Source organism: Vicugna pacos, chromosome 12, assembly GCF_048564905.1.
Source record: "Vicugna pacos chromosome 12, VicPac4, whole genome shotgun sequence".
NCBI classification, from domain to species: domain Eukaryota; kingdom Metazoa; phylum Chordata; class Mammalia; order Artiodactyla; family Camelidae; genus Vicugna; species Vicugna pacos.
Window position 1 is genome coordinate 56,250,963 of NC_132998.1, and position 15,431 is coordinate 56,266,393.

Below are 15,431 nucleotides of genomic sequence, written 5' to 3' on the forward strand. Positions count from 1 at the left end.
AGTCCCGTCCTCCCCAACTTGCTGTGGCCCTTGTGTCCCCTGCAGCGGCACTTGGAGGGCCGGGGGTGCTGGCCTCCTGGCTTGTGCTGAGTGGAGTCTCCTTCCTACCGGCTCAGGCTGGGGGCTGGGCTCTGCCTCCGGGTCCTCAGGCTGGGGAGGTGGTGACACAGAGGGTGGCGGTGTCTCCAGTGGGACCGGAGGTGTCAGTGCCCTGGGGGCATACAGAGGGGACAGGCACAAATCGTCCTCTGTGTCTCCCTGGAAAATAAGCTTTTCTCTGTCTTTTTGGGACCAGCTGAGCTGCTAATATCTTGCATTGTCCAGGTCCATTTGAGCAGAACCGAATCCATGGGGGTAGAGTCTGGGCGATATTCAGCCAGGAGTGAATGTAAGGGAATTGATCTGGGTGGCCTGGGGTTCCTGAGATGATTCGATAGACTGCTCGCACTGTTGCTAGGTCCAGGGTTCCTCCTGAGGGCCACCCGACTCCAAAGGCCGGCCATTCAAGCTCACACAAAGTGCGGAGCCTGCCAGGGGTCATTTGAACTCTATAGTCTCCTGAGAACCCCTTTTTGCAATTCTTAATCATGCAGCGTAGGGTGGTAAGTTTCGGCTACAAGCCTCCCATTCTGTCAGGATGTTTAAGGATAATAGATCTGTTGCTTTGGGTGTTTCAGAAGGTAGCCTTTATATCTTTTCCTTCTTCACTCCTCAAAACAGCGGAGTTCCCAGAGAGACCGCTCTCTTGCTGGCTCTGAGTCATTTGAAGGCTAATTTGTTCAGGGAGTCTGGGTTCCAGTCACAGCTGATGTTCTGGAGCCCAAGGCCTCAAGCCTTTGCAGGGTCTTCCTCACTTAATCCTCTCTATGTCCTGAACTAACATATGGAGGGTGTGGGACTGACGCCCGAAGGCAAAGCTAATGGGCTAGAAAGGGGACTTCCGAGGCCGGGTGAGCCCAGTCCTGAAGAAATGTGTCTTCTAAACTCAAGTTCTGGGGGTCTGAGGCTGGGCAAAAGGGGCGCTGCTTGAGTCGGTTCAGTAGGGGAACAATAAGTCTCCGGTGTTCTGTGACAGGGCCAGGTAGGACACTTTCTCAAAGAAATAGCATCCTAGCCTCCAAGGGCACAGGGGGCGTTGACTCATTGGCTGTTTTATGTCCCTTTCCCTCCCAGTATAGCCACCCTGTGCCGGTGTCGCAGACAAGACAAGGGAGGGTTTTCGCTGCATCTGCCTGGCCGCTCCCCTCGCAGGGACGAAGGTGCCTCTGAGCTTTGGCGGGTCAGTGTGAGGCGCTGACTCTGATCAGGACCGTGAGTGACCGATACCGCCCTGAGCCGTATGAGGTCACCACGGAACCGCAGGTTGGGACTCACTCCAACTCCGTAGCAGAATCCTGTGGAGCTTCAAACTCGAGCCTGATCGCGTGCTTCACAGGCCGCTCATTCACTCACACACACACACAGAGGTCAACAACAGTCCTCCCGCCAATCCCAGTATCCTGCTTCCTGTGGGAGGGGATCCGCCTCCTCCTCTGTCCACTGGGACAGGACCTGATCCCTCCCGGGGAATCCTACCTTGTCTGGACGGCCACCTGGTGAGTCTGTCTGTCCCTCCAAGGAGTCTGGCTCTGGTCGTAGCCCAGCCACCCAGGGGACCGAGCTGCTGTCATGAAAGTGAACCCGGAATGCCATCGGGTGGCGCCACCTCATTTGCTGCTGGAGTCCCATCCCCTAGTCAGCCAAAACCACCAGTCCAGCGGCTCAAGGGTCCAGTATGATTGAATCTCACTGGGCCCTCCAGAAATATTACAGAAATGACAGACCAGCCAAGAAACAAGCACCGCTCAGAGGGCTGGAGCACTCAGATTCATTACGCCGGCGGACTTAGAGGGGCTTCTGCTCTGAAGCTCTGAGCACCTCCAAGACATGCGCATGAGGTTTTATAAGGTTAATTACAAGCTTGGGGCATTTGGCCAATAGGCATGGAACAGCTTTAGTAGCATCAATTTCATAAAAGCAGAGGCAGGGAGACAGCAAACCAACATTTCAAGGCCACATATGTCTCTCTGGAAATCCAGCTGGCTAGCAAAATACATGAGCAGGGAATCAGCAAACCGATCCTTATTAACTTAAATTTGCGACTTAGCCCAGGAGAACTCAGATCAGCAATCCAACACTTGTTACACTAAGATTTACAACTAGGCATAGCCCGGCTTTTCCTTCACATAATCAAGAAATCACTGCCGAATTCAGATAAACCCTCTGGAAGGCAAAGGTGAATTGATGCTTGAATAGGAGGGCAGGAGACCCTCCAACCAGGGAAGACTCTCTTCCGGCAGGGACATCACACCCCGGGAGGGGTGATAGAAGAGCCACTGACACCTCTCCCACAATCCAACAGTCCCAACTCTTTGATTTTCTCCCATTTGCAACTCTTTTGCTTTTGCAGCCTTCTTGTTCCTTGATCCTCCATCCTCTCTCTTTATTCAGGCCCCCAGGGTCTTCTTTGTCCTTGATACATGGTTTCTCTCTTTCCCTTACTCTCTTGTTCCCCCTCCGCCCTTATTCCAGGCTTTAGGCCCCTTTCTTTTCTTTGACCACATGCATGAACCACTGCCCGGCTGCGCTCAGACCAAGAAATGCAACATTCCTTCACATCCAGGTCCATAAGTTTTTTGGCCCCTTTCCCCCTCTTAAAAGCTACCTCTGCATGTTGGCCACTCACATGCTTCTGCTCCCTGCACTGCTCTGGGTCGGGGGACTGAGGGAGACTCGGACCCTACAGCAGACTCTCGTAGGTCTGAGTGAGCTCCTCCAACCTTCTCTCCAGCTCCAGGGCCCGCTGTCTTAGCCGTTCAGCCGACTCCGTCTTTGCCCCCTCATGCAAGTGCAGTGACTCTTTCACAAGGAAGCCCACATTCAGCAGAAGGGAGACACCTGCAGCGGCCATACCAATGACCCGGGCTCCTGTGCTCATTGCCAGAGCTGTGCCTTTAAGAACTTCCTGCACCTGCCTGCTGCTTTGGACTGAGAGTTGCCCAGTGGTCAGGAAGCGCTGCACATCTGCTGCTAAGCCAGGGTTGGCTCTGAGCAGCTCGATGGCCTGGATAATCTTTTCAATCTGTAGCACGGCTTCTTTGAGTGTCTCTGCTGCAGAAACAATTTGGGACTGGCGCTGCAGTAGAACCTCCTTGACGATTTTCCATCTGTTGATGGCAGTTGACATTAGGTCATTGGCTTCAGTTTCTGCTGATGACGTGACAACATGTTCCACGACACTGGTGGCCACACTGGTCACGGCAGATGCAGCCCCCAGCCCTAACCCAGTTGCCAAGAGTGCCAGGCTGACCCCCGCTGTCACAGGTGCCAGAGCCAGGCCAGCGATGGCCAGGATGCCAGACGCAACACCAGCAGAGGAGGCTGCCACCTGGGAGATGGTGCAGTCCCTGTGAACCTTGCCCACCTTGTCTGCAAGTGCACGGAGCTTTCCTATGGTTTCCTCAAGCTCTCGTTTTAACTGAGGAAACTTCTTTAAAAATCTCTTCCTATTCAGCTGCTCCTTTAGCAGGCTGTATTTGTTCTTGAGGGCCAAGAGTGTCTTCAGGTCATCCAGGTATTCCCGTAGTGCAGCTGACTCTCCCCTGTAACAGTGAAGGTCAAGAGATTAAGAAAGGAACTTTGGAGTTCTCCGTAAAACACCCTCAACAAGATTCATCCTGCATAAATCACAGACATTTTACTCTAAACCAAAGAGAAAACACTTTTACAAATGTGAGTTTTTTTGGATCAACATTATGCACATGTTTTGTACATTGTAGAGGCTCCATTTTATTTGTTCAAAGACAGCAGAAAAAAAACATAAGTCATTTTAGGATACTCTTAAGTGGTAGATATTTGGTAAGACACATTCTGACTCAGTGCAGGTCAGCACCGTCACCTCCAAGGTGCTTGTAGAGCGGGAGCTCCGCAGATAAACACAGAGAAGTGGGACTGGAGCAGAGAAACCTTCATACAGAGAAGCTTAGGATGCAGTGAGGAATCAACCTGCTTTTGCCCTTGGCTAAGGGAAGTGATCCCTAAGCCCCTAGAATGTTCTGGCTGATAGGAGTGCCCTGGTTTGCCTGGGCCCCTGGCCGCTGACAGTCTGCCAGGCTGATGTGTGACGGGCCTCAGGGTCATGTGGTGTCAGTCTGACCTCTGGGGGAAGTAGACACGAGGGTGTTGGTCTGACCTCTAGGAGGGGCTGGAGAGTCAGGTCTGCTGGGCGGGCAGCATGTGATTGAGCCCCAGGAGGACCCTGTGCCCTGAGGCTCAGGGTGCCTCAGACTCTCTCCTTGACCAAATTTGGTCAGGCCCTTCTGAGTCCTCTTCTCAACCAGGCCTCCACCTTCCCCTTCCGTGTCCTGTCCCCGATGGCCCCTACAACCCAGTCTCAGCAGGAACCCTGCTAAATCCACGTAGTGAGTCTCCCCCACTCTGAGGTCTGATCACTTTCATACGTGATCAAATTCCTCATCTCCTACCTTTGAAGCATCTGCCCTTGACCTGCCTTTAGCGAGAATCCTGTTAGGATAGTTTAACAGGAATCCCCTCCCCTTGGTGTCTCCTCTCAGTAATTTTCCCTCCACCACGCCTCACTCTGCTCCTTGGCTATAAACTGCCAGTATCTGTGCTGTATTCGGGCTTGAGCCCAGTGTGTCTGCTCTACAGCAATGGGCTCCACACCTGCCACCACTGTCCTGAATGCTGCCTGCCTCATCATATTAAAGACTATCAGGACCATTTTTTTAAACACTGTGTGCATCCCTGGTTGGCAGTGCCCCATGTGCACTGACACACTGCACACAGGACAGTAATGCGTCCTGAGGACAAGAGAAGCTTCATGTTTGAAAGCATCCCAGACTCTGCCCTGTGGCTGCTGGGAACTCGTATCCTTCCCTGTAGTAAACCTGACCTGAGAGTGTGCCAGCTGTCAGGGAGTTCTGTGCATCCTTCTCAGGAATTCTCCAACCAGAGGGTGCTTTGAGGCATCCTCCAAATTTGTCATTGCTCTCAAGTGTAAGGATAGTCTGGGTACTGTGCACTCAGACTTTGCATTCTGGATAACACCGCATACATAGAATTTGTTTTAAGACCAAAACTCACAGCTAGAGGGGTCCTCAGGGATCACTTCCCTGACCTATGCCCTCTTCCAAGCCTGATGCCCTGTATCCATCCAGTTGAAGGTCACTGGGTTCAACCACTTCCCCAACTGACTGGGAATCAGGAGAGGGGCTATTAACCCTGGTTCCCCCTGGACTATCCAGCCCACCTCACTGACTCCCAACCCACCACCCTGTACCCCTGAGCTCTCAGGTGTCACCAGCCTAACTCAAGCTTAGCTGGGGCAGCTTCATTTGCGTGCACCCCAAGGCCATGTGCAACTCGATGGACCCTCTAAAGGATTCAAAAGACTTTATGAAACATCCATATGAACTGTAATACTGAAAGGCCTGCATTTGGACGTGTTGGAAGGTGAAGTATATCCTGTTTGGTGGGGACTTGACAGTCTCCTCAGAATCACGCAAATCACACAAAATTGGCAGCCCCTGATTCTGACAATGGAGTCATCACTAAGCCACACCACATTCAGACTTGTCAGGCTACTCTATGTGAAATAGAAGAGGGTCCCACATGGCAGTGGAGACCCCCTGGACCCCAGGCAGGGTGTGGAGGACACAGTCACCCTGGGCCCTCAATGCCCAGCATCAGCTGATCGAGTCAGGGAGGGAAGAACTGTCCCCTCTCCCACTCATGGCAACTCTGATAGCATCACAGCCCCTTCAGCTTTGTGTTCTAGGGGTCACTCCCCTCACTCTGGTCCTGGCCCTTTGCCAACACATTCTACTAGTTCCCCCACCTGAACCTCTCTCTCCAACTTGAGCCTTGGGTCTGACCCTGGTCCAGGCCCCCCTGGACCTTTGCACGACATGCCTACACTTGGTTCCCCACCTGTGACCCCGTGGTTCACTCTAAAGCCATCACCACAGTCCATCAGATTGAACTGCATCTCCCTTTGTATAAATGACAAATCTGAGATCCAGGACATAAGCCCAGAGTCCTACAGTTGAGCCAGGATAGAGCCAGGACCCAGCTCAACTCCATCCAATTCCACCCTGGCCTCTCCACCCTAGGGGCCCAGGGTCCTGCAGTGTCTGCACAATTGCTAAGATGGGGATACCAGGGCTCCAGTCAGAAAGAACCCCCAGGACACAAACTGACGCTGTCAGCAGTTTTCTGACTCATCCCAAAGGAAGTCCTGCTCGGTTCTCATCTCCAAGAACAAGAACCTTGGCCCCGATCTCTTCCCAAAAAGCTTCTTCAAAGTTAACATGGATGGAGCACCTACTACAAGTCAGCCATTATACTAAGCCCTTGGCGTGTATTATCTCAGTTTCCTCACAATAAAATTGAACAATAAGAAACCAAGGCAGAGAGTAATTAAGTAACTTGTCCAAGGTCAATAACCTGCCCCTTCCTTGCAGTTTCATCTCTTCTCAACCTGAGGCCGTTCACCGCCAGCAAATGACATGGAGGAAAAATTCCTCATGGATTATTGAGAAGAAAATCCTCGATCCCAACCCTAGGATACTGCCTGGAGGAGGTGTGCCTTCCAGGAGGAACCTAGCCACGGTGGGGGCTTAAGGTGACATTCCTAGGGCACCCACACAAGTCACCTTGATAAATTTTCCTCATCCTCAAATCTATTTAGGACTTCAGTCAGCAGGTGTAGGAGTTCCTCGCTGTTCAATATGTTCCAGAGGCACTCAATGACAGTCTCAAAAAACCACTCCTTATCTAGATGGAAAGAAAAAAGAATAAAATTAGCCAAAATTGCAGTGCAACACGATTTGTCTTCAGCACAAAGTGGTCACAGTTCATCTTCCTGAGCACTGTTCCCCTGGGTACTGTTGATGGAGTCACCCGGTGCTTTGGGCAGGACTGGGCCCTCCGCAATTTCATATGTGCAAACCCTGACCCCGCACGTGACTGAATTTAAAATTAGGACATTTCAGGAAATAATTATGGTTAAATGAGGTCTTAAGTGTGGGGCCCTAAGCCAGTAAGGCGGTGTCCTTATTAGAAAAGGAAGTGGTGCCAGTCCAGCTCTCTCTCCACACTGAGAAAGGGCTGTGTGAGAACAAGACCAGAAGGCACAGGCACTGACACCCAGGACAAGAGGTCTCACCAGGACCCAACCCTACCTGCTCTTGCTAGTGAGCGCAGTAGTGTATACAGAAGTAGAAATATAAGGATCTGCGCCCGAAACTTACTTAAACCGATGTTACTTTAATTTTTAAAAGTCTCAGAATCCACAGCTTTGAGTAAAAGTACCAGGTGAGAGACTCCTCCCGCGAGTCACAGATGCCAGACCAGGCGGGGAGGGGCTTCCTCAGGGGCATGAGGGGCGGGACATCAGTTCTGAGCCTGTGGTCCATCCCTGTCACCTCTCTCTCCCCCAGGCTGCTCCCAGGGGCACAGCTCCCACTGGCTCCACTGAGCCCAGCTGGCCCGTTTATACACAGGAGACCGTCTTGTTTCTGAGGAGAGCTGATCCTCAGGGCTCCCGCTGCCCGGCCTCCCTCACGGGCCCCAGAGCTGGCTGGGGGGCCCCTGGCTTCTACTCTGCGCCCCCTCCCTTATGTTTCCACTGGGCCACTTTGCTCTCCTGGGCAGCCTCTGGGACAGAGTGATTTAGTTGCTTAGCAGTGCAGTGATGGGGGCAAAGCGGTCCTGAGAAAACAGGAGTCAAGGAAACACAGTGATGATTTCGGTGCATGGAGAGTTGCTAAGTGTTTTCTCTCTCCTGCGTCACTAAGGGTGAAAGGCAACCAGGGCTTCCGTGGGGGGAGCTCCCAGCACTGAATCTGTGTGTTGATTGATTGGGGTGAGGCGGGTGGGGAAATGCCTGAGCGCCTGGGTGTCTGCAGGGGGATCTGAGGGCAAAGGAATCACTACCTGCCTGAGGCAGTCCCGTCTGGTGAACAGGTGCCCTAAGGGAACCATGGGGGTGGGGGGTGAGAATTCTGGGGTGCAGCGAGGCCCCACTACATAGGGACAGCAACAACACCCAGGAGGACCTGCTCCGGGGCAGGCACTGGACCAGCCACAGACCTACGTTATATTTGATCCTCAGAACAACATGAGGGAATATCATTCCCATTTTACAGGGGATGTCAGGGAAGGCGCACCAGGTCACACAGGTGGCAGGTGGCAAAGGCCAGAATGGGATTCCATTCAAGGGTCCACTGACCCTGGCAGAGTGGTGGGGCTGGCAGCAGAGCTGGAGGAAAGGGATTTGATTGGTAACTGCCCAGGGTTTGGGAACCCAGGACAAAAGGAGAGGGCGGAGAAGCCTCCAGGGTTGCTGGTCTACCTCCTCTCTCTGCACCTGCCTGGCTTCAGGATGCCCCACGCTACTCACACTTCCTTCCCAGGGCTTCCCCTGTCCCACTCATAGTATCTGCTGTGTGGTGGGGAAGAGAGGGAGCCAGCACCTTAGCTGAGGCCCCCTGAGGAGAAGGCCCAGAAAGAGGCTTTGAGGAAAGATCCCTTTGGTGTGAGGGATAGGGCTTCAAGGATGCTTGTGAACCCCTTCTTGGGTCTTGATTCCTCTGTAGGTTAACTCAGCCTGGAGACACCACCCTCATTCTAGGGCACAAGGAGGAAGAAGCCAGAGAAGGGGCAGCTGAGTACCTAGGCAGTAAAGGAGGCGTACTGATGTCATGGTGCCAGCAGCGGGGTGTCAGCGCCGTCACTTCAGCTCACCAATCTGCATCAGGCTCGAAGGAGGTGTGGCTTCACCCTTGGGGAAGAGAAGACAGATTGTGGACCAGAACATGAGTGAGCCCTGGCAACAGGGAGCAGCGAAGGGACAGGTCTCTGTCTATTCCCCCATGATGGCCACCAGCGCCACAGTGGACTCAACCCAACGTCTTTCTCTGTCTACTGGGCTGTGCTGGTGGCTCTTCAGGGAAAGTTCCTCACATCATGCAGCTTCCTCCCAGCCAAGTCAGAGTCCTGTTGTCCTGCTGTCGTGTTGGGGCCCAAGGAGAGGTTATTCAGACAATAGATGAGAACCTGGGAAGTTGCAGAAGCAATAAATCCAAACACAGAAGAAAAGATAGGAAGGGAATACTCTGCAAATTACGTGAGGGTGGGAGCAGCTGTGGTAACTACTTGGTAATAGTTAATACTGCTCCAGGGTCTATGACGTGCAGAACTGCAGAAACTCACCTAAACTGAGCTTAGCCCAAGTTTTCCCACTGGTGCTGCAGCCCGAACTTGAACCCAAGGCTTTCTGACCCAGATCCCCCAGTTATGATGACTGTGCTCTACTCCCTTTAATGACCGATAACATTTATTCATGGATATATGCTTATTGGTAAATGACTCTTCTTATTCTTAAACTGTCTTTTTTATATGAACTTACTTTACTAGGATATAAATTACCTGCAGCAAAGGGCACAAGTCTTCAGGGTACACCTGGATTAGATTTACCTATGTTAATTCTGTAACCAGCAGCCACATCAAGAAATCAAACATCCCAGCAGCTCCTCCAAATTCTCCTGTTCCTTCTTCCCAGGCAGTATTGTGCCACCCAAAGGTAATCGCAATGCTCACTTCTACCACACTGCATTAACTTGCCTGTTTTTAACTTTTATAGAAATGGGGTCACACAGTGTACACTCTTCTCCGAGGTATTCTATTTGATGAATTCACTACCTTTTATTGATCTGTTCCCTGAATAGATATCTGAGGTGCTTCAGTTTGGGGGCTATTATAAATAAAGCTGCCATGGAAATGCTGGTGCAGATCTTTTGTGTGGACTTGTGCACTGTTTCTGCTGGATATTTCCCCAGATGTGGACCTGCTAGCTCCCAAGGTACCTACAACACTGGGGCACACACTGGTAGACAGTTTTCCAAAGTGGTTGTACTTACTGCTTTCTGCATCTCTGAGCTATTCCCACAGTTACGCTGGGTGTTAGTTTTCATGTGTCTGTATCCCAGTTCCCCTGGAGCTCCTTGAGCAGAGGTTCGTATGTGATCAATACATAGATTCGACTTATAATTAAATATTTATAGTACTTATGAGAAAAAATTGAAATGCATTCATACAGCATGGTGGGGGAGAGGGGGTTAGGAATCTTATTTTTACAACTTGCTTTCGTTTAATTGATGTATAGTTGATTTACAATGTTAGTTTCAGGAGTACAGAAAAGCGACTCTGTTGTACATACACATACATAGATGTCCATATTTTCAGATTCTTTTCCATTGTGAGACAGTAGAGAAGGGGTCAGCGCACAGCCACTCAAGGAATGACAGCAACAAAAATTGTGGAAGATTCACCTTCTACTTGGCCTTGAGGATTAAGTGGTTTAACTTCTAGCTGACCTTGATCTTCTTTATGTGCTCATTGTAACAGCCTAGTCAAATAACATGCACGCAAGTGCCATGAGAGCCCCAAGGCTAACCGCAAAAGGCCAAAGAATGGGCGGTGGCCCAGCCCCTGGGAATCCCAGCCTCTTCCCCAGGGCAGTTGGATTGATCCCACCTGTAGGCATGGGAAGCTACTGAGATCATAAAAAGTGACAACACCACGCCTACTGGCCCTCCGTGCTCTCTCTCCCCTTTGGAGACAGCCCGCACTCTGTCTATGGAGTGTGTGCCTACTTTTTTTTAACCTGATTACCCGATTCATACATCTCTTTCCTTTCCTTTCTCTTGCCTTGCACACCATGCAGTACATAGCTCTCTAAATAAATCTACCTTTATGAGCGTTGGCTCCCACTTGAATACTTTCCTGTGCGAAGCCAAGGACCCACACTTGGCGGAACACGTCCCAGGGGCTCAATGGTGACCTGGGACTCGGCCCTCCTCACGTCCCACATCTGATTTTCTGCATCAATTATACCTTTGGAGTTTGGGATTAATAGAAACAGATTACTAAGTATATAATTGATAAACAACAAGGACCTCTTCTACAGCAGAGGGAACTGTATTCAGTTTTTTGTAAGAAGCTATAATTGAAAAGAATCCAAAATTATGTCTTGCTCACTGTGCTGAAGTTTCCGCCTGGATAAATTTCTTGGTGCTACAGTTTTCCAAACCCATGCCCTACTTCCTTTGCAAGGTCCTTCATATCGCAAGGACCTGGGGTCCCACCGGACCAGGTGCAATCCCTGCGGCCTCGCCCTGGGCTGCTCAGAGCCACTGAGGGTGCCCGGTGCTATCAGTTGTCCTCCCCTAACTGTGGAGCTTCGGCTTCTAATTCTTTAGGGAAATAATAGTGCAAAGGACAGTCTTCTTGTATAAACTTTGCCTGCATTTGAGATTATTTCTTTAAGCTATTTCTAGAAATAGAATGACTGGGTCAGAGGGTTGCACATCTAAAGATTTTTCATTTTGAGGCACTTATGCAAAAAAATTGTGCCAATTTTTATTCACATTCAAAATATAGGATATTGTCCATCCTGTGTCTTGCCAGTCCATTATTTTTTTTAAGGCAGATCTTTACATAAGACAGAAGTCTTTTTTTCTGTTTGTGGCTGTCTTGCCATGGGAGGTGAGGAAAGAAAGCAAATGTTGGTGACATTTTGGCAATTTTTAAGATGGCAAAAGGGCAGTTCTCAACTACCCCTCCTGGGCCCTGACTGAAATGAGGGTAAAGGTCCTGACAGGTGTAATGAGAGCCCAGGATAAGGCTGGCTGTGTTTGTGGTCTTTGCTCTGCACCGCTCCCTCCCCTGGAAGGCCTCCCCCTCCTCACCACCTGACAGGTTACCTGTCCTGGAGGCCCCGCCCCCAGGCCCCGCCCCTGCTGCTGCCCCAGGGGCTCTCCCTGCTCCCCTTGCAGGTTGGGCTTTCCTAGTTGTGCTTCTGTTTGTGTTGAGTTTCTCCACTGCACCTCCTGCTCCAGGGCCTCAGGGGCACCTTCTGGGGCGCAGCCAGGCTAAAATATGGGTGGTGGGACCCAGCACTTAGACAGGAAGCAACCAGCTCCTCCATGCAATAGCACAACCCCTGTCTCACGTGCGGTCAAGTAATTTCCTGTGTTTTTCTTGTGTGTCTTGATGGAAAGCTGTTTCTGGCAAAGAACAGATAAGAGTGGCACAGATGTCACACAAGCTGCCTCACAGAATAGACTTTTGGGAGCTCTATCACACTTCTGAGTGTTTGCATTTGCAGGCATCGCCCACTTTCCAAAAGATTACTCAACTTTGTAAGACCTAAATGCTCTGGGTTCTAAGCCAACTAGGTTTACAAAAGGTTTCCCACTTCAGTCTGTCCAATTTCACGTAGAAAGCAGCACCTGTATTTCCTCATGTCTCCTTACTCCTGCCACGATATTTTTATAGGAGGAGAAAGAAGAATAGAGAACTGTGGAAAAAAGATGGGTTCCAGCTTAAGTCTCAGTAATGCCCAAGCCTTGAGAAGGGCATTCCCAAACCTGTGCTCTGCCAGGGTGGCCAGACCTGGTCTGGGTGTCCAACCAGGATACCTCCATCCCCTTAACACCGGGTCCCCTAACTTATACTAGGGACTTTGTGGGGAGGAGAGAGGGGTCACTTCCTGTCTGCACTTCAGGCCCCGTTGAAGGCACAAAAAAGGGTGTGTTGCTTTGTGACTGTGGTAGTTTCCTGTTAAATATACCCTGCTTGAAGGAGAGAAAGAAGAGGACGCTAGAGAAAGGGAGGAGGGGGAGGGGGAGGGAGCAGGGGGAGGGAGGAGGAGGAGCAAGAAGCAGCAAAATGCTTCTAAGCAATCAACAGTCAGTCCTAAAGGGATCTAAATGTAAACAGGAAAGAAAAAACTAGCAACATACTGGAAGAAATATCAAAAATAACATTACTTTAAAACAATTAAGAAAAACTAAATAATAATAATAATAACATTCCTTTGAGAAAATCTTTCTACTCAAGAGACAAATACCAGAACCCATAGAAGAAAGTCCAAGCTATTTGACATTAAAAATGAAAAATTGCAAACGATGCCATGAACCGGGTCTGAATATGATGCGAGACCAGAAGGTACTGTGCACAATACTTGCAGTGGGTGGAGGGAAAGCTCCACACCGCACGGAGAGCCAGTAAATCCACATGAAAGACTGAAACCAATATTTAAAATATGGGGACCTTTGAGAAAGTGGAGGAAATTGTTGGGCTTCACCATTCTGTTTCTGCCCTGCAGAAAATAGACTTTGTCCGTTGAGGATACGCTTGCATCGGTCTTACGTACAAGTGTGCCGGCTACCAGAAATCCCGTTGCACCGGCATGACTTTATATTGACTGTGGGTTGCAGAACTTAATTAAATATCCTTATGAGCCGTGGCCTGGTTATCATAAGTGGCCCCTGATAAGCATGCAGATTGGAGCCCAGAGGTCCACGGACTGGATAAACAGTCTCACAGTCGCACATGTGGATGGCCCCTAGACTCAAACTGAGGTGAGCTTTAAGCAGGTCTTCACTCAGAGACATGAGGAGAGATCGCCCCCTTTGGAGACCCCAAAGATCTAATGCTTATAATATCAGATTCAGCTTACCCCCAGAATCACAAGAGATGTCACCCAGGACCGCTACAGCTCCAGTGTCAGGGCCAAGTCCAAAATCTTTGGTCCACAGTGATTTAAGCCACTGTGAAGGCAATGCCAACTCACTGGGATAATTACCTGAAAATTGCTCAGGAAAGTGTGTGGCACATGCCACCAGCATCACCTGGTGGGGACTGGAAGTGTTAGGAGGAAGAGGCACAGGGCCACCGCCCCCACTGACCCCTGCCTCACCCCGTCTCTCCATCACGTGGGGAGGTGTGTGTGGCTCCGACGTCCTGGACATTAGGAGTTGTGTGTTCCAGAACAGGGACCCACCTCCACCTGCCTGTTGTCCCTTTGTAGAAGGACAGTGGGAGTTGGTAGGAAGCTTCCAACTGAGCATGTGACAATGGGGACTTTAGAGATCACCCATTAGCTAGCAGAGACAGGGACTTCAGGCAGCAGAGCACAGGAAATTGCCCTCCACGCTGACCTCACTGGTGACCTCACGGGAACGGGTTTCGGCCCCTCGTTGCCAGGCTGCCAGCATCACTCACTGGACAGTCCTATTGGTCTCTTGTCAGGGGGGAAAATCGGGCCCTGAGTGAGTCATCTGTTGCAACCACAGGAAGGTTCAGAGGTAAGGCTAAAAATGACAAATACAATCAGCCCATCATTTTAATACTTTTATGTTGAAGTCAAGACAAATATGTGTTCATTTCCGTGTACTGCTAATGTTGAAGAGAAGCGGCCGCATCCTCAGTGATAACAGCAGATTTCGGATTCTAACTTACAACAGGGAATGGAGTAACTGATTTGGATGAGCGACTTTACACTGAAAGGCACTCAGCTGGTTACTAGGATGGTGTAAATGAGCTTTTCCCAGAGAGAAGAGCCTCAAGGTCATCAGACCCCAAACCAGGAGGGCGAGGGGTGGGGGTTGGTGGAGAGGAGGCTGTGACAGCCACACCAGCGGGCATCTCCGGGACGTATGCAGGGGCGGCCACCAACCTGTATCCTCCTGGCAGTTAGGACACTGAAGAGTTCCTCGTCTGATGTCCCAGTTGTGCCTAAACACGGCCTTAAAAATAACAGCATCCAGTCTCTGGCTCAAACATTATGACAGTGACTCAAACAATTCAATACAGAACTTCCATATGATCCAGCAATTCCACTTCTGGGTTTAGACTCTGGAGATATGAAAGCAGAGCCTTTTTTTTCTTTTTAAGAGGCATTTTCTGTTTTGGTTAGGAGGTAATTAGGTTTATTTATTCACTTAATGGGGGCAGATAGGACTGAACCCAGGACCTCACCCATGCCACGCACGCACTCCCCCACTGAGCTGTACCCTCCCCACTGAAACCAGAGTCTTCAACAGACACTTGTAACTAGTGTTCCTGGCAGCATAATTCACAAAGGCCAAAAGTTAGAAGCAACCCAAATTTCTATCAATGGATGAAGAAGAAAAAAATGTGGTCTATACATACAGTGGAATATGATTCACATGAAAAATAAAGGGAATGCGGACATGCGCTACAACGTGGGGGAAAATGAAGAACATTACGCTCAGTGCAAGGAAACAGCCACTAAGGGACAAAGACCATATTATTCTCCATGTATGAGGCACCCAGGTTAAACCAATTCCTAGAGACTAAAGGTAGGGGAAAAAAAAGTAAAATGGGAGTTCCCAGGGACTGTGAGAGGGGGGAGGAGCAGTGTTTTGGGGACAAAGTCTCGATTTTACAAGATGAAAGAGCCGTGGAGCTATGGATGGCGGTGACGGTGGCACAACCTTCTGAATGTATTTACCCCGCAGCTGCACACTTTGAAACTGCTAAGGTGGTAAATGAGAGGT

The 15,431-nt window shown here is 50.2% G+C and overlaps 2 protein-coding genes across 2 annotated transcripts in view; both read right to left on the reverse strand.

Annotated features, from left to right (window-relative positions):
• Positions 1 to 8,767, reverse strand: part of LOC102531370 (apolipoprotein L3-like) — a 64,848-nt gene extending 56,081 nt beyond the window's left edge. The window contains exon 1 of the mRNA XM_072972418.1: positions 8,737 to 8,767. Within this exon, the coding sequence (XP_072828519.1) occupies positions 8,737 to 8,767 (31 nt within the window). The remainder of the gene's footprint in view (positions 1 to 8,736) is intronic.
• Positions 1,238 to 4,534, reverse strand: LOC140700357 (apolipoprotein L3-like). Its single transcript, XM_072973870.1, has 2 exons — positions 4,524 to 4,534; positions 1,238 to 3,641 (listed from the first exon to the last, which is right to left on the reverse strand). The coding sequence occupies exons 1-2, from the start codon at positions 4,532 to 4,534 to the stop codon at positions 2,780 to 2,782; spliced, it is 873 nt and encodes a 290-aa protein (XP_072829971.1). The 3' UTR covers positions 1,238 to 2,779.
• Positions 8,768 to 15,431: the final 6,664 nt, after the last annotated feature.